We start from the raw sequence: 27,981 nt of genomic DNA, 5'->3' as shown, positions 1-27,981 counted from the left end.
CTATGGATAGTAATATGCTCCGCGAGACCGAAAACCTCGAGTCTCTGGAAGCCCAGGTGGCAGCGCTGGAGTCGCAGAAAATCGACTTGGACAGGGAGATACACGTCCTTAACGTCAGAAGGAACGGGTTTGTACCGATCTCGCGCCTTCCGACAGAGATTCTATGCAACATCTTCATGCTCGTCCGGCATCGCGCAGAACACTCCCGGAAGCAAGAGAGGGACCCCTTTGGGTACTGGCGGAAACACAAGAAACTCAAGGCATGGACTGTCATCACACATGTCTGTCACCGGTGGCGAAACATTGCACTGGACTGCCCAGCCTTGTGGTCGACGTGGTCCCATGCTTGGGGACCTTCGTGGTTCGAAGCTGTGGTCGACCGGTCTCGGGACGCCCTCATTACGCTCGAACTGGACTTCCAATGGTTCTCTACGATTGGAAAGTGTATCTCCCATTCAGGCGACACAGGGTCGGCTGCCATGCGGACAATTATGTTCGTCCTCGAACGGGCTTTCCAGCGACAGTACCGATTCGAGAGGGTTGCCCTCCGTGGTCGAGCGGCGTATCTGAAGACGCTACTTTCGCAGATGGCAAACTCGACAGCTTATCTCACTTATCTCGCGGTGTGGCATCCGCCTTCCCCGTGGGAGCACTCGGATGTCATCGTTCCCAGCGATTTCCCTATCGAACGTGCCCCTCTCCTGAAAACGCTGACCCTGGTGGGCTATCCCCCGGGGTATTGGGATGCGCCTGATGTATTCAATCAGCTCACGGATCTCAAGGTTGACCTCCGCCACTCGCGTCATCTCCCCATCCTCCTAGATAACATGTTGAAGACACTGTCCGGAATCCCAGGATTAACCAAGCTCGACCTCACATTCCCTACAAACTCTCAGACATTATCCAAAAACAAGACACAGAGCCCCATCGAGCTTCGGAACCTCAAGTCCCTACGAATCTCCGCCAACTGCACCGCGACTGGCCGCATTCTTGGCCACCTCCGGCTACCTGCTTCCCTCGAACTCAAGTTGGAAGCCTATAGAACGGATGAGGCCAGCCTATCTGTACTCTGCGCGGCATTGACAGACTCGTGGTTTTCCTGCCCACTTCCACAGCCCTCAAGTTCTCGATCGGCCTTCCAATTCCCGGTGCAGTACCTTCGTCTTCGCACTCCCCGACTCCCTGACAATCCCTTCATCTATTCGTCTGACTCTAGCGAAGACGAGGACGAAGCCACCGGGATATACGTCCACAACGTACCAGCCAACCCTGGGGAGCCCCAATTCCACATCACTATCACTGCAGTGTCGAGGGAGCGTTGGAACATCGCTTTCATACATAGACTACTCTCCGCCCTCCCGTTGCACGACCTTCAGACCCTCCACGTATCCGACAGGGAATCTAGAAAGAGGGCGACTTGGGATTGGCTGGCCTCGCATCCGCAAATATCCCAGATCGAAGAACTCATCATCGACAAAGCCAAGCGACAAGTGGCTCCCTTCAAGTTGCTGAAAGAGGGTCTATCTGCCTCTGCAGGTGACGGTAGTGGTGCACGTGCCCAGCCTCATTTTCCTCAACTCCAGACTCTCCAAATACACGACATCGAATTCGACGATCTCGGAAGCAACACGATCTCTCTTCGGCTTTTGAAGAAAGCACTGAGTGTTCGGAATACAGTTGGGAAGAGGATCAAGAAATTGGTGATAGAAGATTGCTCGGAGATTTACCCGTCTGACGCGGAGGGGCTGAAGTTACTCGTGGACGAGTTCGAATGGGATGGCCAAGAATTCGATTTTGGTAGTACCGATTCGGATTCTGAGACTGACACGGATACAGATGTGGATTCTGACGCCCTCGAGGATAGTTTGGACTGACCAACTGATAGAGATCAATACACGCGATTTCAGCTTGTAACAAATTATCCCGCTGGCGGTGCGAGAAACCGTGATCATGAGAGTCCCGTTCCCTTTGCGCAGGTTATCCATAGTACCATCTGATTGTCATGGCGCTTCTGGTTCCGGCACGACAGCGCCCATGGATCGAAAGCGCCCGCGTACCCCCCTACCCCGAGGCTACAGCTGCTTTCGGAGTCACCTCGGTATTTCTGTCACTCCTCTTAAACCGCAGGATGCGCGCTTAAACGTTACTCACTAGGACCCTCCCCCCTTCCGTCGCCGCTCAAGAATGACGGAAATCCCCCTCGACGTCACATTCGCGATACTTGATCAACTCGTCGCCCACGGTATTCCAGACTATCGCCTACCGTTCCCTGAGGTTTTCCTTTGCCGACCGCGACACAAAAAAAACATGGAACACGCTGCTCCAATGCGCACTGGTATCCAGAGCATGGAGAGACTACCTCGTCCCGCGGCTCTTCTCTCGTATCACCGACGTGCAAATATTCGCCTTGGAAAGGGTCACCTCCCTCGTCGCCCTCCTCGAAGAAAACCCAACACTGGCGTCACATATCACTTCCCTTCAGTTCTCGATGAGCTACCAGACACACCGCGCGCGCAACAGGTACCGCACCGCATCATTGAACGTTCTGTACAAAGTTGCAGAGGGCGGGAACCTGCTCGACCTCTCCTTGGAGGAATTCAGTCTCAACAACGATCGCCTGGTCAATATCCTAAAGCATTGTCGACTGCGCTCACTCGAACTCAGACGTTGGAGCGGTTCGGAGTCCTTTTCGTTACGCGACCTTTCCCCGTCGATCTCTTCCTTAAACGTGGAGTTTCGCTCATCTAGGACTGGTAACAACGCCCAGAACACACGACCGGTGTTTCCCTATTTGAAGACCTTTGGTTGTTTCTCCTGGCATCCTACGAGCACCAAGAGTCACTGGTGCCCCCCGATTTTTCAGGTTTGCCGCCGGAGTGCCGTCCGTTGGCCAATGTGGAAACCCTCATTATCCGAGAGCCGCTCAGCGAGTCCATCAAAACTTTACCGCCAGGATTCTGGTATGGAGTAGCGTCGATCCCGGACGAGGGTCCGCAAGACTATGGTGGAATTTTCAAGGAAGCTTATAACTTGCAACGCCTCATCTTAGTTAACGGTGAGCGTCTCACACATATATTAAAATCTCCCGGAGGGCAACGCTGAGACCTGTTCAGTTAGCATCTTCGTCGGTAGACTACCAGAATACCAAGGACAAGAAGTCTTTCTACCTCCTTGTCCTCGGATCACCCACTTGGAGGTACATCAAGACTTCTTAATACTGCGAAGGCACAATCCCACTGGAAACCCACCCGACCCATACCCTTTTAACCTCCCGACCCTCTGCTCCATAATCCGAGCGCTTTCGAATCTTCAACAGCTCACCTTGCTACCGAAGAGGGTGTTCTACGACCTGGAGAGTTTCTTCTACCCAGTGAACCCTGTCCTGACAAACGCCGAAGTCGCCCAGGCTTTCCAGAGCTTTGCAAATTGGGAAGAGTTTGATCAGCTGCTTTGTCCACAGAGATACCCCAAGATCAAAAAGGTGGTCGTAGACGTTCGGACGTTTGGAACGAAGGGGTGGATTGCGAGGCCGTTTGAGGCGTATCTTAAACGGAAGATGCCTTCATTGGTGTCGAGGTCTATTTGTATCGAGGTGGTGTATTGACGGCCATAGCGATTATTGGCAGAGAGCTTCTTATTATTATGGTCGATGAAAGAGGCATCTGCAACAAACCGGATGGATGGCACCTAGGTGTGGTTCTAGAAGCGGAGAAAGGCAACACGAGCGCAAGACTATGACTTGGAATTCCTCTCGATCGCAGAACAACGCGCGGTTGGTGTCTATCCGACATATCTCAATTGCCATGGCAAGACAGTGGAACGAATTCCTGGAAACCCTTGACCCAGAGCTGGGTTTATTTAAGGTCTCGACAAGCCCCCGCTGACCATGGGTACTGTTCTGATTTTCTTCCCACCACTTGTAACCTTTTCAAATACCACAAAGCCTTGAAAGCCGCCTTCAACGCGCCAAAGTTCGTTAAGATGTCTGGGCCACAGATGTGCGCGCAACCTCACCAGGTACGTCTTCCCTTGGCTGGTCAGATTCGGTAATGCGCATGCATGGCTTGCTGACTCCCTTTGCAGGGGAAGAAAACTATCACTTCTCAGAACATGGCCCTTCAAGTCCGTAGAGAAGTGGATGACCAACTCGCTGTTCTCCTGTCTCAGCGACATGCCTTGGACCTCCGCATCTACGAGCTTAAGATCCGGCGTAGCCAACTCACAGCAGTATCTCGCCTTCCAGACGGTGTATTACGTCGTGTTTTCCGACTTTTGCGTAGAAGTGCAGAGGAACGTCCTCCTTCCACTCGTGACGTCTATAACGACTTTCGGCAGGATTGGCACGCGAAGATGAAATCATGGATTGTGGTCACCCATGTGTGTCGTAGATGGAGACTGATTGCGTTGGAGTGCGCGTCTCTTTGGTCTACATGGAGCCATTTCTGTGGGCCTTCCTGGCTTGCCACCGCGATATCCCGCTCGAAAAACGTCCCGATAACGCTCGAAATCGACTTTGCCCATTTTGTTGATTTGCACTTGTCGACGTTCCGCACTCTTTACCGTGACCGTCGCGGGACGATCGTGGGAGCCGACGCCAAAATCCTAGAACTCCTCGAGGAGACCTTCAGCCAAGGATATCTTTTAGAAAGGATTACGCTTAGGGGCGAAGGTCAACAGCTCGAGACGCTCCTCAGCCAAATGGCAATGTCTCACTCGCTCTCTCGCCTGGCCCACGTCAAGATCTTCGAGTCCGAAATTCCATTCCCAAGATATGGGTTACCCACAGGCCCCATCATCTCCAGTTCCTTCGGTGAACATGCACCCCACCTTCAAACACTCTTCTTGATTGGATATGTGCCTGATTGGAAGGCGTTACAAACATTCAGGGGGTTGACCAGCCTTACCATTGGCACCCGTTCTGTTAGGTGGGGTGCACCACAGCTTGCCCTCTCGATAGGACACATTGTGGATGCCCTGACCGCGCTCTCAAGACTGACTGAGCTTTCTCTGGAATTATCCACAGCCCCCCGAGTAACCACAGTTCCAGCAGAGCGGAACCAATATCCCGCTTCCCTCGGGTTACTCCAAAAGTTCGTTCTTTCAGGCGATTGCGTTGCTTGCGCTAGGCTTCTCGCCCACCTACGACTCCCCGTGGCACTCATCTTTACCATGGTAGTCTCAAAGGCCGATAGTATTACCATGGCCGCATTGTGTGCAGCGTTAACAGAATGCTGGTTCCTGCAACCCCTGTCTAAGCAATTATCCCTCTCCAGATATCACACAAAGTTCCCATTCCATCATGTCGTACTCGGTTCTCCGCAAATGTGTTGCGGAGATGACAAAGATGGGAATGACGTCTCCGTCTTCTCTTTCAGCTTTCGTTCATGCGATGTTCCTGAGACACCTCGCTTCAACCTCACTGCGAGCACAGCGCTCAATCGGACGGATTCCATCTCTCTCATCTGCGAAGTGCTCACGGTCGCCCCATTGGGGAAAATGACCCGCCTCGATGTTGTCGAAAGACCTGGCCAGGGGCTGCCATCGACTCCAACTGACCCACCTCCTTCCCTGGCTCCGGTGTGGCGATTGCTGGCAGCCAGGCGCCTTCCACGGCTGCAACTGATCAACCTTGACCAAGGGCAGTGGCAAAGCGAGCCCTGGAATATCCTCCACCAAGGGCATCCCAGACACGAAGCGGACTCTAGACACTCCGCCAACGAGACGCGCACCCGGCTCTATTTCCCCAGCCTGCGCACCATCGTAATGATCGATCACAATTTCTCTTCGATCCCGCCCTCCGTCATCTCACGTCGGTTACTAGCCATAAAGAAAGCTTTGGAATACCGAATGAAGATGGGGAAAAGGTTGTGGAAGCTGGGAATTGAGAGGTGCCCCGGACTCTTTTTCCTGAGAGACCTAGAAGAGCTTGGTCGCTTCGTAGACGCGATTGATTTAGATGGTCAGCCATTCGTCGGGAGTCCACTTTCTGACCTAGATTAAAGAGCCCTTTTTCATGGGCGCAGAGCAAGATGATGTTTGGGATGAGACCGGATAGGAATAAGCTTGCACGATGGTCTCTTGATCGAGATCGACATGTCCCCTTGGCAACCCCATTTGGATTTCCAACTTCTATATTTATCCATGTTCCCCTTTTTCACCTTTAATGTAATGCCCTTGTCTTGTTACTGTGCACAGAGAATACCATCCGTCAAATGACTGACTACTATTACCGAGACTCACATCTATAACACCGGGGTTGTGGGTGGACGCTGCCCCTGGACAGTCTAACCCAATTTGAACTGCATTGCTCTTCAGAGCCCGGAGCGTTTTTACAAGTACACCGTTCAAGTGAGGAGAATGGCAATAAAGTACACGAGCAGGCGATATGATATCAACTCTGAACACTAATCATTTTGAAGCCTTCGAACAAACAGCTTTATGCTTCTTCCACTCCTTCGCTTGACACTCCCTCGAACAATACACCGCCTTCTTACACCCAGAGCACACCGATAACTTTGGTTTACCAGGCCCTCCACAACTTGAGCACTTATCAGCAAGACCATTCTTCTTGACCGATGTTTTCGTTGCCGAAGTACTCTGCGACACGGCCGGAGTGGAGGCAGAAGGCCTCTCTCCAACACGCTCGAGCTCACCCGGCCCACCCCTCCTCAAAGCTTCCCGAAACTCACCCAACTCTCTCCCCAACATCGACGCCGGAAACGGCGAAGCCAGCGCCATCCTCGTAACCCACCTCCCAAACGGCTTCCACTTTTTCGACTCTTCGCCGTTCACACCAAACCCACCCAAATCCACACCCTCCCCGCACGAGCAAATCGGGTTGAAGCCTAACATCGTTGAGCGCGGGACCTGCCCTCCGCCCCCGAACTCCCCTTGACCGGGTTTATACTCGCATGACGGTTTGTGCTGCCACGTCCGCGCGCGCTCGACGAGGCTCGGTAAAACCCTCTTCCAACACTCCACCTCCGATTCCGGTGTAGTAAGTTGTCGAATGGACGACTGGAATGTCTGCATCGTGTCAAAGAACAGACCGGTGTGTTTGGTCATGATCTCCATCGTGAGAGGGAAGATGCACGCGTCGGCGACGAGGGTGTTCCCCACCACGTCTAGCCGGACTGAATCGACAAAGATGAACGCCCAGTGCCCGTCCTCGGATGATGTCAACGAGAAAGCGGAGGGTTGGTTCTTGTTGTCCCATAACATTCGCATGAAGATGTTGGCGATGCTTTCTTTGAGATGGAATAACCCGGTACGTTGGTCGGCGGGGAGGGTCCTGCTGCGCCGCTCGGTGGAGGAGAGGGTGAGACCTAGGTGGTTGTTGAGCATACTTCGGAGCGCGGTGGGTGTAGGGGTGAGTGGCGTTTGGAGTTTGGGGAGGGAGCTGAGGTTGAGGTGGTGCATGTTGAGGGATTTGACGAGGCCATCGGATTTGTCGTAGATTACGGGGAAGAGGGTGTGCTCCGGGTCAGTGTTGGGTTCGTAGATGATACGGCCTTCGACCTGGGGGGCATGTCAGCAGCATACATGGTCCGATCGAAACGGGACGAACCTCGATGTAAGAAGACTTGCGTGCAATCCTAGTAGACAGAGAACCGACGTTGACAGGGAAAGGGAAGTACAGCTCCGTTCCAAACCACCGTTCATCACCTTCCTCGTGTCCATTAAACCCAACATGAACAGCAGTGTTGGACTCGACGTTCGTGTACACCTCCGTCTTCCTATCCCTCAACAGCTCTTTCGCTCCCTCATCCTCAACATTCCACCTCATAACAATCGAAGACGTCACTCCACCCGTAAACTTGAATACCGCATCCTTCTTCTCCCCATCTCTGACCACCGCTCCAAGTTCAATCAGTCTAGCAACCTCATCAAATCGACGGTGCTCCTCCACAATCCTCGGTCTCTCCTTGACCAACATCGCCCTCCTCCCATCCGCCAACGTCGTCTTGAAAATACACATCAACGGCCCCAAAAGCCTCGTCACACCCGCGCCCACAGCCGCCATCGAGTTGCGAATGTGTAGCGAAATCTCAGTCTGCTCGGGTGGACCGTGCACAAAGATATGCGCAGGAGCGTAAAAGTGGCATATGAGATCGCTCGAACCAGACCATCCCTTTGGGTCTTCGTGGATTACAATCCGACGTTGGTCTGGCGAGTGGTTGCTGTTGAGAACCTCGATACGTCCGAACACAGGCTGGAAACCCGAATGCATGTTATTCACCACCTCGCCTACAGCAGTTTCGCAGTGGAGGGTCGGCGTGATGTCTATACCCTCCGCCACCCTCAGCTTCGCCCTCGGAACCACAAGCACGACGCAGACGATCTTGGGGACGGGGCCGCTCCATCGGCCAAAGTTCCAACTTAGACTGGTGTCGCCTTGGATACTCGTAATCTCCGAAGGGCTGGGTATGAACCGACCTTCGGCGTCGACGCCTAGCAGCTCAAAGTAGCACGTCAGATCCTGGAAGTTGTTCATCCCGACGATGAGGGTGCGGTCTGATTGCACAAGACCGATGAATTTGTTGAGGACTGTATCCCAGTTTCCTCCTGTATAGATGGATTGGATAGAGGAGAGGAGTCGGGCGAAGGATTCACGTGTATGGTGTAAGAGGCTGAGGACCCTCGTAGTTGGTCTTCCACCAGAATTCCCTCGTAAGCCAGTCAAACTCTTCACCAAGTCGTTCGGACTCTCGTCTGAGAACATCTTCAAGTACGCATTGAAGAGGATGTGGGCGAGGTCTGCTTCGGGGATGGATAGTCCATGTCGGAGAGTCGGAGGCTGGAGTGCGTAGGGAACCCGCCAGATATTTGATTCATGCAGCTGCTTGGGACCTGTCGAGTCCGCCGTCAACAACGACATCATCATCTCGCTGTCGAAGGAATGGAATGTCGACTCGGAGAGGTGGCGTTCGGGGATGAGGCCGATGATCGTCGAGACCAACGGGAGGTCCAGCACCATCTTGTTCAAGGCTGGCGACTGACCGTCGTTGGATGAGACGAGGGTGTTGGTGTGCAGGACGGATGTGTGGGACCTGATGAGAAGCGGAGAGGCGACGAGGAGGAGGTTGAGCATCTCGACGTGATCTGCCAGATTGGATGATTCGATGACGTTGAACCGCAAGGGTGCGCGGGTGGTGTTGGTGGCCTCGTAGTCGGAGGTAAAGTTGATCGTTGCTCCACCCCATATTCTTGCGTACTCTGGAGTCGAGAGGTGGCCTGTCTCGGAACGGTATTGGAGGGCTTTGCAGAAGGATAGAGCGTCTCCGGTGAAGAATCGCATGGTGAGGTTGCCCTTTGAGGCGCGGTCCATAAAAGAGCGGCACCATGCTTTGAATTGGCCCTGTATAGCAGCTACCACTCCCTCAAGATCGCCTTCCTTGACTGGCGTGTTGGCATCTCCCTCGATAGGCGCAAGTGCAGCTGCGAGATGGAAACAGAGAATCGGGTCGGTACCATAATGCACATTAAACACATCTCCCGCTCCCGAGTAGACAAAGGAAGGGTTGACCTGCGTAGCTTCGCGAATCGCCAAAGGCGAGTTGGGTACAGCAGCCAATCCGGTCTTCCAATAATGTTTGAAATGCTCTGCGCCCATTTCGAGAATCATCGGTGCTAGAGGACCCGCGGAGCGTGTTGCGCTGAGGTTCCGGGTTCCCGGTTGGAACCTCCCCATACTGTTATCTTTCATTGCTTTGGAGAACTTGTCTTTCAGTTGGGTTTGTTGGGCGGGGGTGAGATCTGACATTGTGTATTTTGACCAGAATACTCGAACGTTTGTGAGGGTGTCGAGGGTGCAGATTTTGATGATGGAGCCATAAGGGGAGGAGGACCATGATTCGAGAGACTGTGAGAGGCCGAGGAGTTTGCGGGATTGGGATTGGAGGAGGGCGAGGGAGGATGGGTCGATGAAGACGTGAAAGTAGATGTTCCACAGTTTGGCGTCGTCGGTGTTGCCGTCGATGAGCAAGGTGTACAGTATAATGTTTCGGGCTGCGCGATTTAGTCAGGGGTCGCTCTTTCTGTCAGTGAAAGGCATACCGAGGACAGCGGCTTCGTGGTCGCAGAACGTGAAATCTAGCGGCCTGATAAAGTCTAGCCAGAGGTCAGAACATATTCCTCAGACATGTATGCCAAAGGACGTACCACCAACGCGCTGGTCAGCGTGGATCGTGTAGAGCACGCTCCTCGCGTCTCCGCATCCAAGCACCAAGATCTTTGCATCTTCCTCTGGAGCCAGGTTCTGGGTTAACGACGTGGCTGGGGTGTTGCCCGTTGGATAAAAGTAGATTTTCTTCGACCAGACCACTGGGTGCGCCATGGTTGAGGACAGAGGGACAGGACCTCTCGTTCTTGAAGTTTAAAGGCAATTTGGAGTCGCCTCGTGATTAGACAAAGGATGTTAGCGAGACGTCGAAATTAGCTCTGGGAGAAGCCGAAGCCGTGATAATCAGGGTCAGGGCGACGTTTGACATTTCGCGAGCTTGCGTCGTGTCGCGTCGTTGGGCGACAGAGTCTAAGATTCAGAATAAGGAACGGCGTTGGCGGTGATGGAGCGGTAAATAAGGAGCGAGTGGGACACGTGTGGCGATGAGCAAAGGATGATTGCGTGATGGCGATGCCCCGTCCTGCCTTTGCTCAACTCGGGACTCTTTCATTTCCCGTCGACAGTCAACGTCCTTATTAACGACCTCTCACGACTTTACAAACCTCTCAACACTTGACCTGACGCCCCAGCGACGACGACTTGAAAAGAACCCATCAGAACCAATATTCGGACGAAAATCAGGCTATTTTAATTGAGCTGCGCATATCCCGTGGTTTCAGCGAATTCGAAGCCAAACCCTGGGGACACAACGCCGGCATCTTTTGTCCCCGCACTCTCCTTCGACGACGACGTGGTTTATTCGACACCTCAGTTTACAGCGTCGACGACTCTAAATTCCAGGCTCCTGTCCAGCCAGGGGGCTCATAGTAGTACACCATGGCGCCTGAATACGTGTACGCCCTCCACGACTTTATCCCGGAGAATGAAGACGAGGTCGAATTCCGCGCCGGCGAGCGAATCGAGGTTGTAGAAAAGGACGATTTGTACGGCGATGGCTGGTGGCAGGCAGGTCCCTGTCCTCTCACCCCTTTTTTTATTCCTTTTAATTGTCTCGACAGGGCCGCAATCTTGCAGGAAAGGTCGGACTCTTCCCTCAGAGCTACACAACTCCAGCACCTCCAACCACGAACGGTGCTTCAGACGATTCAAGCGCTTCGAATACACCAGGCCCGACGTCGTCGGCGATAACGAGTACCGTCCTCCAGCCTTTACAAGAAGAGTCGGAAAGCGAATCACCCATCTCCAAACCGTCCGACATTGTATCTCCTGTTCCCAGGCAGCCGCCAGCCTCCTTCCTCAATGGCCATGAGAGTGACGCCGACTCGCTCGCAGAACCACGCACAGGTGGAGACGGCGAGATGATGAAGGCGACTATGACCGACGTCCAAAAGGCCATCGAACAGCTGGGGCGGAACCGAGTGGACCCAGACGGCGGCCGAAGTTTCAGCTTTGCGAGTACCCGCGACGGCGGTGAGACCGACACCGACTTTGACTTGAGCGATATGGATGGGCACGACACTACCGAGGGTGAGGATTGGCATAAAGGTGCTCGCCGGAAACTGGCCGAGAAGGCGAGGCAGGCTGTGGAGGATGCGGAGAGGCTTGAGGCTATGATGGCCTCTGAGAGGTCGACGGCTCCGCCTATCGATGTCGAGCTCAGCGACGAGAGTGAGGATGAAGGCGATGTTGATTTTACTACGAGGTCGACCAACTTTACTCGCACTCATCCGCACATTCCGGAGGAGGACGAGGAGGATGCCACTGAACCCAAGGTCGACCACAAGGAAGAGCCATCTGCCCAGACCATCACTGCACCTCAGAAGGAAGAGCATGAACCGTCGACGGCGACCCAGATTACATTCACTCCCCCTCCGCAGCCACCGCAGGTTGAGAAGACGTTAAGCGTGCCTTCTATGGAAGAACAGACGCCCACGCCCTCTGAATCCAAACGCAGCAGTGCTCCCACTCCCATTAGCCAGCCTCTGAGTAGTTTGCCTTCGCCTGCCGCTTCGGCTCATGCATCGGGCTTCCATGTCACCCCGCCTTTCCAGGATACCTCGTCTACGTCCGTCAGCGGACAGAGCGTCTCCACCAACCCTACCTCGCCTCAGGAATCCACCTCTGCATCCGAGAAGAAGGACAAGAAACCTCCAAATGAATGGACACTCGACGAAGTCGTCGAGTGGCTCAAGAGCAAAGGTTTCGACCAGGACGTATGCGACAAGTTCATTGGTGCGCTCTTTCTCTATCTTCCTTTTCCAACCTAACTATTTGTTACAGAGCAAGAGATTACCGGCGACGTCCTCCTCGAGCTCGACACCAATTTACTCAAGACAGAAATCGGTATCATGGCATTCGGCAAACGCGTGCGCATCGCCAACGCCATTAGCGACCTCCGCCGTCCAGCGTCTATCAACTCTTTCGAACCTTCCATCGATTCGTCCATTTCGCAAGCTACCAGCGCGCCATCGGCGATCCTGCACCACCACCTCCAGCAACAACAATCCCATGCGCATATCCAGCATTCGTTCTCTATGGGTGCCGCTGTAGTCGGCGCTGGCGCGCAAGCACATGTGAGATCGCACAGTCACGGTCATTCGGTACATTCGTACCCTGGTACACCCCAGGGTTCGTTGCCCAGTCCTATCGGCTATGGACCGAATGGTGGGATCTCGGGGTTGCCGATGTCTGCTCCGTCGGATAGTCTTGCGTATAGCCATCATCCGCAGGGTGCGGTTGCAAATGCGATTGCGGCCTCTGGTGCTGTTGCTGGTATGGGTGTTGGGTTGGGGATTGATGGGATGGGCCCGGATGCGGGTGATAAGGTTCGTGTTGGTTCTTCTGTTGGTATGGGTAGGACTGACGGAATTGGGATACTGTAGCAGAAGGGAAGACCCGCGCATTTGATGCTCTCGCCTAGCGATGGTAACTTGAAGAGCAAGGTTATTATTGATACTTCGGCGAGGAGTAACGAGGATGAAGATCGGGCTCATATGAGTGACGTATGTCTTCTCTCCTCTTCGCGATTGGGTTAAAATGTTAACCCTCATCTCTGTAGGGCGAAGCAGTTGCACCTTCCAACAGCGTCCGCCGCCGCCTCTTTGGCCGCTCGCAAGATTCCTCGCTCTCGGTATCCCACTCTTCGCGCAACTCCAAGGACGGCCATGTCTCGCCTGCTCCTTCGCCTTCTCAGAATGAGAAGGATAAGGAGTCTACGACGTCAAGTACGACTGCTTCGACGCGTCATAAGAGTAAGAAGAGTTTGGATAAGACGGACAGTAATCGGCTTAGTATCTTTGGGAATACGTTTGGTGGGACGTTGGGTAAAGGGAGGAAGCCTCCACCCAGGTATGCCCTGCGCATTTTGAAGGATGGGGTGTGCTGACGCCTGTTATAGTGAGGATACCATCGCGGACAGCAAGTCTTCTTCCGTGTTCAGTCGCCTCCACTCCACCAGCGTCCGTAAATCATCTTCCAACCGACCATCTACACCCTCTGGTTCTCCCAAAGCCACCACCTCCGACACCGCCAAAGACTCGAGTACCGGCAAGAATCGCAGTGTATCTGCTATGACCACGACCAGCAGCTTCTCCGTCATTCCCGACCTGAGGAAGAAACAATCGTTTGACCATCATCATCACGAGAAGCGGACGAGTGGTGAGCGGACGTCGCATGAGAGGGAACGGGCGATGTTGAGGAAGAGGACGATTTCTGGGCCTTCTGGTGGTGGGCAGAATGGGAGCGGGAGTGCGAGTGGAGGTGCTGGTGGTAGTGGGGACAGGGACCCTGGAGCGAGTGATCCCACTGGTGATATCAAGCAAGGCTTGAGTATCCTTGAGCAGGTTGGTGAACCTGATCATACTGGGTGGATGAGGAAGAAGGGGGTTAGGTATAATTCGTGGAAGTTGAGGTATTGTGTGTTGAAGGGGGAACATTTGTATATCTTGAGGAATAATAGTAAGAGTGTAAGTCTTCTTTTCTTTTATTTCTCAGGGTGAGCGGGCGCTGATTCGTTTGGTGTAGGAAACGAGGTTGAAGGGATACGTCAACATCCATGGGTACAAGGTTACTGTGGATGAGAATTTGGGACCGGGGAGATATGGGTTCAGGATTGATCATGATCAAGACAAGACCCATTATTTCAGCTCGGATGAGAAGGGTGTGATCCGGGAGTGGATGAAGGCGATTATGAAGGCTACTATTGGTCGGGATTATACCAGTGCGCTTGCTCTTTTTCACTGTCTCCTCGTCCAAGGCTAATCGTTTTTCCCTCTAGAACCCGTTGTCTCCTCTTGCAACATCCCTACCATCCCGCTGGTCGTCGCACAAGCGATGAACCCCGCCCCACGCCCGCCCTCTCCGACCGCCCGAGACGCCACACAGAAAGCGCTCCGACGAGAGAACCCGCATCAGTTGTCTAGTCGCGATGCCCGTGTGTTGATGGGTCTTCCTGGCACTGGCGAAGATCGAAAGAATGTTCACTCTTTCTTTGCAGATGATTCTGCTGCTGGTAACGGCAACGCTTCGAGTGCGAATGGGGGGTTGAGTCCGGTGACGACGCCGAGAGCGGCAAATGCGCCTCCGAGACCTTCGAGAGAGCTGAGGAGGGGGAATTCGATACGGTCTACGGTGCGTCGTTAGGTTTTTTATTGCGATGTGGGATTTTGTGCTGATTGGAGGTGTAGATGACTTCGGCTGATGAGAACTTGATTGATTGGGCTAATTCTCATCTTCCCACTTCGCTGCAGGTTTATGATCCTACTGGGCCTCTCTTCACTGGTCTCGCCCTCCTCCGCATCGCTGAATCCATCAAAGGCAAACCTGCTTCTCCTCCTGTTCCCGATTCCGCCTTCCCCTCCGACCCGTCTGACGATAAATTGGACGGACTCTTCAAGCTGTTCGACTTCCTGTTGGATAACGATGTGAAGATGGGGAGTGTGAGTATCAATGATGTGAGGCAGGGGAAGAGGGATAAGGTGTTGCAGCTTGTGAAGGCGCTGAAGGCATGGGAGGACAAGAGGCGTGCGTTGGCGATGTCGGTGGGGAGCTCGGTGCAGGCGGGTAGCTTTATGGCGCCTGTTGGGATGCAGTATAGTGGGACGTATTGAGTTGTGTATGGGTGTGGTTTTTGTTGTTGTCGTTATGATTCATTTACGAAGTATATCCATTCCACGTTTTCCTTTATCCTTTTTTCCGTCTGTTTTTTTCTTCCACCAGCACCTAACTTTATTCTCTCTACTACCCCATTCTTCACGTTCATTGATTGATGTCTTTCTTCTTCAAGGTTCAGGTTCAACGTTTTCAAATATTAATCCTATTGTTTCCTTGCTTTCTCTAGAACTTTTGACACTATCCATACTTCCACGTTCCTTGTCCCGGGACTTTCTTTTTTTCTCGCTTTTTGTTTTTCTCATCTTGGAATGTATGGTCTTGTCCTTTTCTTCAACACTTTCTATGGTTTTTTCTTTCAGTGATGAACTTTATGTGTATCCAGCTCTTTCGTATGTATGCGACAGGCTCAGACTGCGACATGAAAACCCACCGTCTCTTGTCCATTTTCATCCTTTCTTTTTTCAATTTCTTTTACGTGATTTATTTTCAACTCTTTCTAGCCACTAGCCCAAAAACAACATATTCTCGACGAACAAGTGATACCCCATCTTCCGTTCTCTCATGCCACGCTAGAAGTTTCGAGATGAGCAATGGGACGCGTCATTCGAAGCCCCTCAGCTGCGCAACTGCGATCGATAGAAGCTCAAAGCCAAAGCCAATTGAATTTAGGCGCCCACGATCGCGCGGCGATATCCGGGCTGAGCTTGAACGCGTCACGTCGCATAAAGGGGCTGCGGACCCTTCTCTCCTCTTCTTCTTCATCCTTTCTGAATCTCAACCATGACAACGACATCGCCGTCGAACGAAGACATTGTCATGGCTGATGTTCAGCCTCAGCCAGCCGTCGCCGCTACTACTGCTAGCGCACAGCAAACATCGCCGGATGGCCCACCCGATTCCACTCATAAGCCGTTCTCTGTCCAAGTGACATCAAGTAAACAGGTTAAACCCAACGCGAACCCAAACCCAAACGCAAAGGCCAAATCCTCATCTGATGGCCACCGATTAACCTTCCCGCGGGACTTTATCATCTCAGCCGAGGTGAAAGCCAAACTGATCCCGTTCAAAGAGTTTAAGGAGCGAGGTATCTGCGTCGAGCCGCGAGCTGACGATCCGGAGGAGTTGGAGGTGGATACGCTGGGTGTGCCCACGGTCGCCTTGCCCAAGGTGCATGATACGGATAGGTGCAAGACGAATACGAAGAGGAAGAGGAGGAGGGAGGAGGCTGCGAGGGATAAGGAGCGGTTGGGGGGACGTGGAGGGTTGCCTTGGTGGGAGCATTGGGAGGTGTCAGAGGAAGGGAGGAGGGTGAAGAATCTTAATTCGTGAGTTTTCTTTAAGGGCATTATTGGGCTTGTGGCGGTTGCTGATTTTGTGGTTGGTTCTTGTGGGGGGTTGTAGGAAGGAATCGAGGGTGCAAAAGTTGCTCGCTGCCGCTTCAGACTTTAAGAGTGGACGACCTTGGCCGGCTGGTATTGGACAACAAACTGATCCCGCGTATATTTGGTCGAAGGTGCGTCAATGTTGTGTTCAGACTGTTCCCTTGGGAAAAGAGAATAGCGATCTGACGATGTGTATGGTAGTTTGAGAGTTACTTGGGAATTGTGAGCATTCCAGTCGGCAAGAAGAAGAAACCCAAGGTCTTTCGGGAACTTGACCATGACAGTGATTTCTCGGACGAGGATGGGGAGGATGGGGATGGGGATAACAATCTTGTGGTAGGCAAGGACAAGAAGACAGTAGCGTTCATTAAGGACCCAGTGGAATCGACCAAGATCTTCCTCTCGTCGTATGCGCGAGCAAAGGGCATCATCTGGTAAGTTGCCCAATCGTACTTTGGACAACGGATGGTTGACCCAAGCCTGGAAGGTCTGCGATCAACCTCACCCAAATGCCTCGCCTCATGCAGTTCTTCCTCCAATTCCTCATCCGGTCTCGTGTCTTCCCCGAATCCGAGACTGGCTTCCGTTTGGCGTTGGATGTAGCCAACCAGGCTTTCATCGAATTGCCTCTGGCGTTCGATCTTGGCGCTGATCTCAGTCCAGAGCCTTTTGGAAAGGCGTGTCAAGCAGTGTGGGGAAGGAAAGCAGAGGGCTACAGGTCCGTCGAGCACGATGCAGAGTTTCTGGCGAGCCTTGAGGAGCCGAGTAAGATAACCGAAGTGGTCGAAGGTGCTCCAGAGGGAGAGCAGCAGGATGGTGCACCGGAAGCGCCGCAGCTTTTGGACACCACCTCTGAAGGCTGGGTTCCAAGTCCGTGGGGCGCCACCGACGAAACTTCAGGAAACGAGGCTTCCGGCGGATGGGGTAGCGGTGGATGGGGAGCGCCTGAATCCGGCGGTGGATGGGGTGAAACAGGAGGTGAGGATGGTGCACTGAACTCTTGGATGACGGTGGAGGAAGACTCGAGCCCCAAGGTCGTGCTACCTGATGCCATCGGTCAGACTCATACTACTGGCATCGTCGAGCGATCTCTTCGGAGGATCAAGAACCTGTTGCCCATCCCAGCCAATCTTCCTCCACCCGCCGAACCCGTTGATGGGGCGGTTCCTGATGCTGCGGACATCGAGGCTACGCTGGAGAGAGCTTACCCCAAGGTCGTTCTCACTCCGTGGCTTAACTGGGATGGTGGCGAGATGCCAGTCTATTCATCTCCCACCATTCTCGATACCTCTAATGGACCGGTAGTCGAACCGCCGTTCACGGCTCGAGATGCCTCCGAGGAAGCTCCTAAACTCGCACCTGGAGAAGTCAAGAAACATGACCCGGGAAACGACGACATCACCATCTTCGTCGAGCCCTCTATTTTTGAAAAGCTACAAAACGCAAAGGGCATGGCTATCGCGGGGACTTGGGTTCAGATCGTCAGGAAACCTAAGGAGAAATCCGACGAGCCACCCCCGGCGAAGAAGAAGAAAGGAAAGAAGAAGTCGGCTGCTAATATTTGGTACCTAGATGACCTTGGTGGGATTTTCCCCAGCTTTTGGACTGTGCAAGACTGAACGAAGGCAGAACCTAAATTTGGAACTGTATATAGTGTATCCGTGCGATCTATCGAGCAGGCATGTGCTGTCTTGTATCTGTTCTCCGGGTCGAGGCCAATGTATATATCTGTCGAAGGCGCAGTGTGTGCTCGCCTAGGGAAGCGGTATAGGGCACCAACGATTGAAGAACGCCTCGGGGTCGTACCGTTTCTTCAATTCTTGAAGCCTGGGCAAATTGGATCCAAATACAGCGCGGGCCCGCTCTATATTCCCGTTCTCGTGAACCATTTCTGACCGAGGAAAGTACTCTTCAGCGTTCAGTCGATACGGGACGGCTCTCTTACTCTCACCTGCATTTGAGTACCCGACGGGATCCACTTCCCCCGGCGACCTAGTTTCGAGTTTCTTGGGTATGTAGCACTCATCGACTACTTCAGTGATCAATTGCCTGGCCTTGTTCGTCAACTCGGCTTGGTCCTCGATCAGCTGGTCCCATGTTGTTATGAAGAGGATGCTGTTAGTGCGTGTCCTCCGGAATGCCATACAATCCATGGGCACGGAATTGATCTTTGCAGTTGAGCGGTATTCATGCAAAGGCATGATATGGATTTCTGATGACTTCGTAACTTGAAGGATCTTAGCGAAGAGATGGGCTGTGCTGGCCAGGTCGGGTTCCTTGTGTCCAATGGCTCGAAGATAGCGACCTTTTCCATGGGGAACCATTGAAGGCTGGTTCACTTAGCCTTCAGAGACCGATTAACACTAAGCAGGGATGTCTACTTACTATGATCGCGTTCAGTTCCTCGTAAGGGATTTCTTTCGCTTTGTCTACGATGGGACCTGGTAAAACGTCAGTGTTGGCGGAGAGACATGAAGGAGCGAATAGCGCGCTCTACCCAGTTCAAAAAATTCTTTGAACCTCTCTCGTCCTGCCTCCTCACTTCCATTATAAAAGAATAGCATAGGGAGTAAATGAGCCCCTTGCAATTTCATAGTTAAAATGCGACTTTGCCATCACCCGACTCGGAGGAGGCTCACCGGTCTTGTCAGTCCTCCACATTTGGAAAACGACCTCATCCTCGTGGATTGTCTTCAACCATCGTTTCGTTGTCCCAATTAACTGTCCTAGCCTATGGCCAGGGAAGGTAGCTAATCCCGCAAAGACGGTCCGTCTCTGAGGATGCAACCGAAGAACGAGTTCGGTTGCCACCCCAAAGTTGGAACCTCCTCCTCGGATGGCCCAGAAGAGGTCAGGGTTCTCCACCTCATTCCCGACAGAGACGGATCCATCTGCTAGTACTAGTGTAACCTGCCATAATACTGATGAGCAGGAAACTGGTTTTCATGAACTGATGTGTACCTGCTCCAAATTGTCGATGGTTAAACCGTGCCGTCCGCTAAGATATCCATAGCCTCCACCAAGAGTGAGCCTGACATGGTAATAATTGAGTGAAGATATCCGAGGAGATAAAACGAGTGTTACCAACCCTCCAACTCCAGTCTGTTGAGGATAGTTAGCCCAGTGGCACTGACCGACAGATGATTGACATACTGTATTATCCGTTCCACCAACGGTGGCCAGACCGTATTCGATGGCAGCTTCGTCAACTGTCTTCCAGATGGCCCCTCCGCCGACGTACGCGAGCCTTCTCTCTGGGTCGACGCGCACTCCTGCAAGATACCGCGATAGATCGACGACCATTCCGTCCTCTGCAGAAGAACAGCCTGAGGGACTGTGCCCTCCTCCACGAATCGCAAATAAGAGCTTGTGCTCTCTGGCGTAGGCGATGCAAGTTGCTATGTCTTCCGCGTCTTTGACGTATATAACCAACCTCGCCTTGCGCTCAGCGTTCTTCGCCCAGCGAGCGATTGATGCCGAGTACTCGCTGTGAGAAGGGGTAATGATATCGCCTTTGATGAGTTGAACGAAGGTCTCGAAGGATGTCATGATGGTGCCTCAGGCGAGGGATAGTGAAGGACGATCGACTCTAATACCATTCTCTTATACATAGACTGTACGGAGGCAGCAGACCCGCCTTATGACAGTGGCGGAATTAGTAACCCTTCACTATGCATCTGGTACTTGACAGGCAGAGACTAACTGGATTCAGTAGTCGGAACCTGTATTCAGTAATCTCAAAGCGAGAGCATCTAGAACACGACATTTATTTTTCCCATGGACTATTAACCTCTGCATGGAGCGAGAATAGCTTGACCGGACTCATGGAAGAGGGATAGGGCACCATCGGTTGAAGAAGGCCTCCGGATCGTACTTCTTCTTGACCTCTTGAAGCCTCGGAAAGTTCTCTCCAAAGCTGGCACGAACTCTTGCCACGTCATTACGCTCGTGTATCATCTCTGCAATTCAACGAATTAGCGCCGATCTAGACGCTCGGTCAGCCACTCACCTACGTTCGCATATCCTGCCACATCGTACTCTTCAGACATACCCATTTTGAGGGTCTTCGAGAGGAAACACTCGTTTATAGCTTCGTCGATGAGCTGTCTCGCTTTTTTGCTGAGCTCGGTTTGATCCCCTGTCGGCTTGTCCCAAGTCGCAAAGAAGAATATGCTTTGAGCGGGGGTTCGGCGAAACGCCGTACCCTCCATCGGAACGGAGTTAATTTTCGCATTGGAGCGATACTCGTGCAATGCCAGAAGCTTGAATGTACCCTGCTTCGTAATCTCGGAGGCCTTCTGGAGGAACAAGAGTGTGCTAGTCAGATCGGGTTCTTTGTGCCCGATAGCTCTGAGATAGCGGCCTTTGCCGTGGGGAACCATAGGGGTCTGAAATGTTAGTGAGGTAAGCCCCAGAATACATCTCTGTAGCAGTGGCTACTCACCAGGATTGCGTTCAATTTCTCGTAGGGTATCTCCTTCGTCCCATCAACGACAGGGCCTGTGGAATAGTACTCAGGAGAAGGGACAATGCGTGCAGATAGAGAACTCACCAATTGCGAAGAAGTCTTTGAACCTCTCTCTTCCCTCTTGCTCGTTCCCATTGTAGAAGAAAAGAACAGGAAGCATGGGGTTCCCTGCAAGTTGAGCATTGAGCATTGGTTCCGAGTCGGATAGTGACGACAGCTCGAGCTCACCAACGTCGTCAGTGCCAGCTAGATGGAAAATAACCTCATCTTCGTGGACTGTTCTCGCCCATTCAAGAGTAACCTTCACGAGCTGCTCTACCTGATTCATGTTGAAAATGGATATCCCCGCAAACACGGTCTTCCGCTGGGGATGGAGTCTGAGAACAAACTCTGTGACAACGCCAAAGTTGGAGCCTCCGCCTCGTATTCCCCAGAAGAGGTCTGAGTTCTCGGTCTCGCTAGCAGTAACAACTGATCCGTCCGCGAGAACTAGGGTGGCCTACATCGCTATTTTTAGCTTGCGTCACTGTCCTGGACTTTAGATATCTTACCTGCTCAAAGTTGTCGATCGTCAAGCCATGCCTTCCGCTGAGATAACCATACCCTCCACCAAGGGTTAGCCTAGAAAGAAGAGAGGTATAGTCAGCCGGGGCTGTCATATGACGATGAGGCGGGGTATACGCACCCTCCAACACCAGTCTATGTCACGTCATCACTCAGTTGTGCATACTGATTGAACGAGAGCCAGGGAAACATACGTTGTGAACAGTTCCACCAACAGTGGCCAAGCCATATTCAATGGCAGCTTCATCCACTGTTTTCCAAATAGCACCTCCGCCGATGTACGCGAGGCGCTTCTCAGAATCGACGCGCACGCCAGCAAAGTAACGGGACAAATCGACGACAAGGCCATCTTCCGCAGACGAGGCACCAGAGGCGTTATGACCACCTCCGTGGATGGCAAAAAGGAGATTATGCTCTTTGGCATAAGCAATCGACCTGGCTACGTCTTCCGCGTCCTTGACGACAACCCTGGCCTTGCACTCCGCATTCTTCGCCCAGCGGACAAGGGAAGCGGGATAAGAGGGGTCGGCCGGGGTGACAATGTCACCCTTTATCATTTGCGCAAACACTTCAAGAGAAGTCATAACGGGTAGGGATGGAATGGAATGGTCGCACCATCCCCTAAGACATTCGCTTAAATGTAGCTTGGGGAGAACGGGTCTCAACGCTTTTAGGGAGGCGGGATGGGGTATGTCATAAATGCATCATCGAAAATCGCGTTTCAAGGTGTCAGCGTTCGTGATCGATAGCGGTAAATTTAAACCTGAAAGTGTTCCACCCATCAGAGTAGATAAGGAAATGGGGAAATGGCTTTCGAGGTCCATGCAACGACCAACGAACAAAAGGTTCATCTCAAGTTCCACAGCTCAAAATGGAACTGAATGAGTAATCATGGCCCGACGGGGGTGTATTGAAGGTAAGAGAGGGTGCAAAAAGCATACCATTTCCAATTTTTGAATGGAGAAATCTGCTCGTGAAATTTGTATCGACAACTGATGAGCACTGGAGCAGTATGAACTGATGGACGATGGTGAACAACACATTGAATTAGTGCAGTGACAGAATTACATACGCGTTCTAATTATACTACCAGTTTGCTCGAGTTCGAGATAATGTCGCTGATGAACCTCGGAAGCGTGATTTAGGTAACGGAAACAGGAAAGAGGACTGGGGTATCTCATGAATCCAAGAAGGGAACACTGTAAAGTACGTCTTGACTTGACCCCACGAAGTTGAATCAGAAAAGGACAATGTCCAATGCAGAGAATCACGTACCATTTGCCAGTGCCAACTCACGAGTCACTCACACTCGGAGTCGATGTACAGAGACCAACCGCCCTCTTCCATGTCGCCCTCGTCGACCTTAGTCGCCTCGGTCTCCACGTCGTCAGGTACTTTATTGCTATCGCTGCGCCGATAGAATGGTGACACCACGATAACCCTGCCAACGATTTCCTTCCACCTCTTCATCTCCAATTTCGGAATATCATAACAACATTCGAGTCGGAGTTCTTTGAGTGGATTACCACCCGTCGCTCTGCGCTCGAGCAGCTGAGTAAATAGCTTGGGGGGAATGGTTGTTTGAAGAAAGGGCAATGTTTGAAACCACGCGTTCGTCAAAGGAAGATACGCAAGGGAAGGGAAAGGTGCTTGAGAGGCATCGGAATCGCTCTCGCGGTCTTGAAGAAGGTGTAGCCATGCTAGTGTGCTATCATTGTCGAGGTAAAGCGTCCTCAGTTCCGGGAATGGTCGAGACAGGAGCACTTGTAATGCTCTGCATCGCAACCCATAATGCCGGCGGCTTTCATGTAGCGCAGTTGATTCAGCGGAAGCCCGGACACAAGCATTTGGATATCAGATAGCGACAATGTGGTACTGGGACCCCGTATCGCAGAGTAAACCATCATTTCTAACGAGAGGAACGGGTCGCCGTGTTTCGAGGTCCAGCCGGTGACGCCAAAGGAATGCAGGTCGGCCTTATCGATATTCAGACATCGGATGGGAAAATCCATGGGTGGGCATTTCGTCGATTCGAGCGGAGTAGAGAACCAGGAGGAACAGAGTGCTTTACAAAGCATGTTAATCGATTCCTCGTTGCTGTCGAAACACTGAACTTCGAGGTTCAGTGAAGCGGGGAGCATGAGATGAGCTAGCAGTACCGCGCAGCTCTCGCAGGTAGTCTTGATCGACAAAGCTTTAAGGTGGGCCAGTCGAATGGGCTCGATTCGTGCCCTGGAAGGTGATTGTTTGATGACGGGGGAAGGTAGTGCCAATGACAACTCCACCAGTCCAGGCATTCTGGAGATTGCCCGGAAGATGTCGCCTTCTGGGACGAGACCTTTCGGGGTGGTGTTGAAGTAGTAGTTGATATCCGGCCCGACATCAATCCGAAGTCGAGTTAGGCTGGAAAACACAGGGGAGTCGAAGGACGGGCTCCAACCGTACAAATCCACATGTGTAAGTCGAGGAGAAACCCGCTGGATGAATCCTTCGGGCAGTGGGCTAGTCTCTTGCGGTATCCTAGACGGTGGAGTAACTCGGATGAGTACACTCTCCAGGAGCGGAGTTGGATTCTTCAACGGCAAAAGAAGCTTGGAAAGTCCTCCTCCAGAGACTGAAACCTCTCGCAGGCGGTCCGTCTCGCACAATGCTTCTGCGAGCACCGATACCGCGGGCGTTGGTTTTGTCACGGGGTTGTGGTTGAATGTAATGGACAGCGGGGCAGTTTTGGACCTGATAAGCATAGCCTCCAGCCAGCGTGGGGGAATGGCATCGGTTAGCGTTGCCCAAAGCGCTGGACAGTCCAGGGCGATTTCGCGCCACTGGCGACAGACGTGGGTGACCGTCGTCCACGCCGTGAGAGATCCATAGGCTTCAAGCGTTGCCTTAAGGCACTGAAATATCTCGCAAATGATTTCTGCTGGAAGCTGCGAAATGAGGGCAATGTTGGTTCGATCGATCTGTAAGACTACTTCAATGTTTTTGCACGCTTCGTTCCGTTCCTCCAAGGCCAGCATGATCACACTAGACAGTGTTAGCTTTACAAGGTAGCTAAAGGCTGTAGATTTACCTGAAATCGCTGTGAGACGACTGCTTTCGGCAGGTAAGGTGGTCGTTCGGGTTGAAGGGCGGACGCAAAGCGCGAGGCAGCGTGATGAAGTGATCGTACGCGAGTTCGATCCTTGAGTGTGCACTCAGTTTTGGCGGAGTCTCGGAGAAGGCACATGAATTTCAAAATTAGGAAAAGTAATCTAAATCATCATCTGACACACCCCAAGTCTCTATCAGCCTCGCTTTCTGGCCCCTCGGCGGGGCGACGGCGGAGGACGATGTGGGTAGGGCGGGGAGGTGTGTCTGTCCGGGGCTGGATAGGCGGTGTATGAGTAAGACAGGCGTTAGCGTGGAGAGGTGTCCAAGTGGGATCTTGGTCGGCCTCGCCAAAGTGATCTGAACAGCTCGGAGGCCCAGTGGCTTTCCAAGTATCCAGGAAAAGCTCGAGTGCTCAATGACTTGCGGCATACCACTCGGATCTAAGCAGAGCGGCGTTTTATTGCAGAATGGGCGAACGACGCTGGGGTAGCCTCCAACCGGGGCGAGGGGAAAAACGAAAGGGATACCTCCGACCGGCGCTTACTGCCAGCGGGGAATGAAGCCAACGGTTTCAGAAACAAACATGAACAATTAGACAAAGTTCCAACATTCACCTCGAAATCCCTCACCCGCTCTTGCAGCTACATCGGCCATCTGAAACCTTCCTGAAGCCTCCGCACAAAAAGGAAGAGCTCGCCACATTTACAAGAACAGTAAAAGATGCATACACTTGACTAAATGACATTGCTAAGTATTGAGTAGTTGTGTTTCCAAGATGTCGTTGAGATTATGATGATGGACAAAGGATGAGTGAGATACACGAGAGAGAAAATAAGAGAGAGATAGACAATTGAGACATCGTCAAGACCGAGTCACAAGAAACGTATGTATGTACACAGTAAGTCAAAGATATACAAGTACTTTGTAAGGACAGTAAGTCCATGATATAGAAACTAGGTAGTAAAGACAGAAAGTAAGCATTAAACAAGTAAAGACAGACGTTCACAAGTTTGCCAGACACAGAAAAAGAGATGCAAGAAACACGGCAAGGAACGTATAAGGAGTTTTGAGTACACAGAACATAAAATCGATCCAAGCATTCGTAGTTCATTCATTCAAGAGTCATTCATCGAGATTCACCCACCACCGCCACCACGTCGTTTCACTAGATCATCATCCACCACCCGATTTCCAACCACCCATCACTGCATCTCAACTTCATTCGGAACACTACTCGCCACAACCTCCTGCAACTGCTTCCTCTTCTGCTTCGCCTTCACATGCACATTCGACCCCTCCTCTCGATCCGTCGCATTCCCCTTCTCAAACTTGTCCCTCAAACTCGCCACACTCCCCTTGGCTTTCACAACCGCCACACTCTTACTCAACACCGTCTCAACCGCCGCCATCCTCGTGTCATTCGCGGGTGACGACTTTGACTTCATACGAAATGTGGATTTGGAGTTGGGAGTTGCGGAGGTAGATCCTCGAACGGGCGACTTGGACGCGCTTCGAGTGGGCACTTCGACAAAGACTTGGGATCGGGATCGGCGTTGAGTTGAAGTTTCGGCGTCGTCGTCTTCATCTTCCAAGTCGGCTGTATCCTGGCGGACACCTAAAGGTGAGGGTGTAGCGGGCTTCGTGTTCCCTCCTGCTTTGGGGCTAGGCAATGCCTTGGGCTTTGGTTTCATCGCAGCTTTCTTTTTCAGGGGCCCAGGAGGAGCAGAAACTGAAGTCGACGCAGTACTCGCACTGGACACGGGTTTTCGGCGCGGAGATGCTGGCGGTGAACGAGGGATCGAACCAATAGCCGAGATCGAGGTCGCGACTGGCGGTTGATCGACGTCCATAGCGTCCTGGTCTGCTTCGTCATCCACCTCTTCCTTGCTCTTTATCGTCCGCTTTCGAGGCCTTCCGGGACCCTTTCCCTTTCCTTTGGAAGAGATGACCGCACCGGACGAGTCTTTTCTCCTTCGTTTGACACTAGCGGTCGATTTGGCATCGTCGTCGTCATCGCCTGGTTTTTCCTCGTCTGGACCTTCCATGTCTTCGTCGTCGTCGGGTTCGCGGTAATCGACGCTCTTGACGTTTCGTTTACGTTTTCTGGCGGCTGGTGCTGACCTGACCGAGGATGCTACGGTTGAGCCCTGGGATACGGGAGGTCGGAAGCACTTGAGTCTGTGGCAGGAGACCAGCTTGTCGTCTTGAGGAGTCGAGTCGGCACGGAAGCGTGCTCGTTTGTAGTCAGTCTGCAAGGCGGTTAGAAAAGGAACAATTGGAATGGGTTCAGCTTACCGTATGTCGACCTTCGTAGCACCAGCCATCTGGGGGACCTTGGTCGCCATCGCCTTCTACAGTCTGTCCGCAGCAACCCCAAAAAGTTTCGTAGACGCTGCTCTTCGTGGGGACGATCGACTTGCGTGGCCTTCGGCGCTTCTTCCCTTCTTCGGCGTCACTTCCACTATCGACATACTCGTCATCATCCCCGCTTCCCTCCTCATCCTCATCCTCTTCATCTGAACTTTGAACGAGCTTGGTGCCCACGCGTTCAACGACGGTACTCGCGTCATCGTGAGGCACGCGACAACTGTAGTCGGTGTTTTCGAGTTCGAAATAGGCTTTATGGCATCGGACGCAATGGAGTTGAGGCGGCGGAACGAGGGTCTTGAAGAACGCGGTGAGTGATTTGAGGACTTCGGGTGTCAGGAGAGGGTGGGGTTTCAAAGGAGGCTCCGACGCTGCAGCAGCGTTGGCATCCTCTGCAGGAACGAGAGCAGATTTTCGTCGTCGCCGTTTGGGAGCCTTGGGCTTGCCAATGGCGGTATCGAACGCGACAGGATCGAGGAGGTCGATGCAATATCCGTGGAGCGTCTGTGGTGGGACTGACGAGATGAGGGAATGGAGTTCACGGGGATCTGTTACTGGAGGCTCCGGATCTTCGGCGGGAGCGCCATTCGCGTCGGGGAGAGGAGAGGGTGTGCGCGGCGGAGGATCGGCCGGAGTGCTATCTGAGCGGACGACCGGCGGGGTGGAGAAGGAGAGGGATGGCGCTGGAGTGTGAAGCTGGCGTTGGGGAAAGACAAAAGGTTGCGCTGAGGAAGAAGCCGATCCTGCGGCATGTTCTTCCTGCTGAGGCTGCTGTTGCTCAGGCTCAGGCTCAGGCTCGGGTTGTGCTGGTTTGCGGGAAAAGAGACCAAAGAGGACCATGATTGATTGAATGTGGGTTGTCTGGGCAGGCAAGG

General features: G+C 52.7%; 10 protein-coding genes across 10 annotated transcripts; 5 read left to right on the top strand and 5 right to left on the bottom strand.

The window, feature by feature from the left end:
* Nucleotides 1–14: 14 nt before the first annotated feature.
* Nucleotides 15–1,874, top strand: CC1G_10639 (hypothetical protein; the record flags this gene model as incomplete). Its single annotated transcript, XM_001839022.2, has 1 exon — nucleotides 15–1,874. One exon carries the CDS (start codon nucleotides 15–17, stop codon nucleotides 1,872–1,874), a length of 1,860 nt encoding a protein of 619 aa, XP_001839074.2.
* A 614-nt stretch (nucleotides 1,875–2,488) lies between these two features.
* Nucleotides 2,489–3,604, top strand: CC1G_10638 (hypothetical protein; the record flags this gene model as incomplete). The annotated part of the gene is made up of 4 exons (XM_001839021.2): nucleotides 2,489–2,804; nucleotides 2,864–3,055; nucleotides 3,118–3,196; nucleotides 3,226–3,604. 4 exons carry the CDS (start codon nucleotides 2,489–2,491, stop codon nucleotides 3,602–3,604), a joined length of 966 nt encoding a protein of 321 aa, XP_001839073.2.
* Nucleotides 3,605–3,981: 377 nt separating this feature from the next.
* On the top strand, nucleotides 3,982–6,000 carry CC1G_10637 (hypothetical protein; the record flags this gene model as incomplete). Its single annotated transcript, XM_001839020.1, has 2 exons — nucleotides 3,982–4,017; nucleotides 4,084–6,000. The coding sequence occupies 2 exons, from the start codon at nucleotides 3,982–3,984 to the stop codon at nucleotides 5,998–6,000; spliced, it is 1,953 nt and encodes a 650-aa protein (XP_001839072.1).
* A 300-nt stretch (nucleotides 6,001–6,300) lies between these two features.
* On the bottom strand, nucleotides 6,301–10,336 carry CC1G_10636 (hypothetical protein; the record flags this gene model as incomplete). The annotated part of the gene is made up of 4 exons (XM_001839019.2): nucleotides 6,301–7,518; nucleotides 7,568–10,008; nucleotides 10,057–10,110; nucleotides 10,162–10,336. 4 exons carry the CDS (start codon nucleotides 10,334–10,336, stop codon nucleotides 6,409–6,411), a joined length of 3,780 nt encoding a protein of 1,259 aa, XP_001839071.1. The 3' UTR covers nucleotides 6,301–6,408.
* Nucleotides 10,337–10,999: 663 nt separating this feature from the next.
* Nucleotides 11,000–15,231, top strand: CC1G_10635 (hypothetical protein; the record flags this gene model as incomplete). The annotated part of the gene is made up of 9 exons (XM_001839018.2): nucleotides 11,000–11,089; nucleotides 11,182–12,355; nucleotides 12,404–12,948; nucleotides 13,006–13,125; nucleotides 13,182–13,471; nucleotides 13,521–14,088; nucleotides 14,147–14,342; nucleotides 14,400–14,752; nucleotides 14,809–15,231. 9 exons carry the CDS (start codon nucleotides 11,000–11,002, stop codon nucleotides 15,229–15,231), a joined length of 3,759 nt encoding a protein of 1,252 aa, XP_001839070.2.
* A 784-nt stretch (nucleotides 15,232–16,015) lies between these two features.
* On the top strand, nucleotides 16,016–18,236 carry CC1G_10634 (hypothetical protein; the record flags this gene model as incomplete). Its single annotated transcript, XM_001839017.1, has 4 exons — nucleotides 16,016–16,560; nucleotides 16,637–16,748; nucleotides 16,819–17,051; nucleotides 17,105–18,236. The coding sequence occupies 4 exons, from the start codon at nucleotides 16,016–16,018 to the stop codon at nucleotides 18,234–18,236; spliced, it is 2,022 nt and encodes a 673-aa protein (XP_001839069.1).
* Nucleotides 18,237–18,371: 135 nt separating this feature from the next.
* CC1G_10633 (6-hydroxy-D-nicotine oxidase) lies at nucleotides 18,372–20,166 on the bottom strand (the record flags this gene model as incomplete). Its single annotated transcript, XM_001839016.1, has 6 exons — nucleotides 18,372–18,947; nucleotides 19,003–19,058; nucleotides 19,257–19,527; nucleotides 19,579–19,648; nucleotides 19,706–19,719; nucleotides 19,771–20,166. The coding sequence occupies 6 exons, from the start codon at nucleotides 20,164–20,166 to the stop codon at nucleotides 18,372–18,374; spliced, it is 1,383 nt and encodes a 460-aa protein (XP_001839068.1).
* A 273-nt stretch (nucleotides 20,167–20,439) lies between these two features.
* CC1G_10632 (FAD binding domain-containing protein) lies at nucleotides 20,440–22,233 on the bottom strand (the record flags this gene model as incomplete). Its single annotated transcript, XM_001839015.1, has 8 exons — nucleotides 20,440–20,576; nucleotides 20,627–21,005; nucleotides 21,062–21,117; nucleotides 21,170–21,253; nucleotides 21,314–21,584; nucleotides 21,637–21,706; nucleotides 21,771–21,784; nucleotides 21,844–22,233. The coding sequence occupies 8 exons, from the start codon at nucleotides 22,231–22,233 to the stop codon at nucleotides 20,440–20,442; spliced, it is 1,401 nt and encodes a 466-aa protein (XP_001839067.1).
* Nucleotides 22,234–23,728: 1,495 nt separating this feature from the next.
* On the bottom strand, nucleotides 23,729–25,393 carry CC1G_10631 (hypothetical protein; the record flags this gene model as incomplete). The annotated part of the gene is made up of 4 exons (XM_001839014.2): nucleotides 23,729–23,746; nucleotides 23,809–24,673; nucleotides 24,922–25,003; nucleotides 25,369–25,393. 4 exons carry the CDS (start codon nucleotides 25,391–25,393, stop codon nucleotides 23,729–23,731), a joined length of 990 nt encoding a protein of 329 aa, XP_001839066.2.
* A 548-nt stretch (nucleotides 25,394–25,941) lies between these two features.
* Nucleotides 25,942–27,946, bottom strand: CC1G_10630 (hypothetical protein; the record flags this gene model as incomplete). The annotated part of the gene is made up of 2 exons (XM_001839013.1): nucleotides 25,942–26,988; nucleotides 27,035–27,946. 2 exons carry the CDS (start codon nucleotides 27,944–27,946, stop codon nucleotides 25,942–25,944), a joined length of 1,959 nt encoding a protein of 652 aa, XP_001839065.1.
* Between the last annotated feature and the right edge of the window lie 35 nt (nucleotides 27,947–27,981).

The sequence above is a fragment of the Coprinopsis cinerea genome (genome assembly GCF_000182895.1).
Source record: "Coprinopsis cinerea okayama7#130 chromosome 5 map unlocalized cont3.5, whole genome shotgun sequence".
In the NCBI taxonomy this organism is placed as follows: Eukaryota; Fungi; Basidiomycota; class Agaricomycetes; order Agaricales; family Psathyrellaceae; genus Coprinopsis; species Coprinopsis cinerea.
This window is presented reverse-complemented; position numbering and strand designations above follow the sequence as displayed.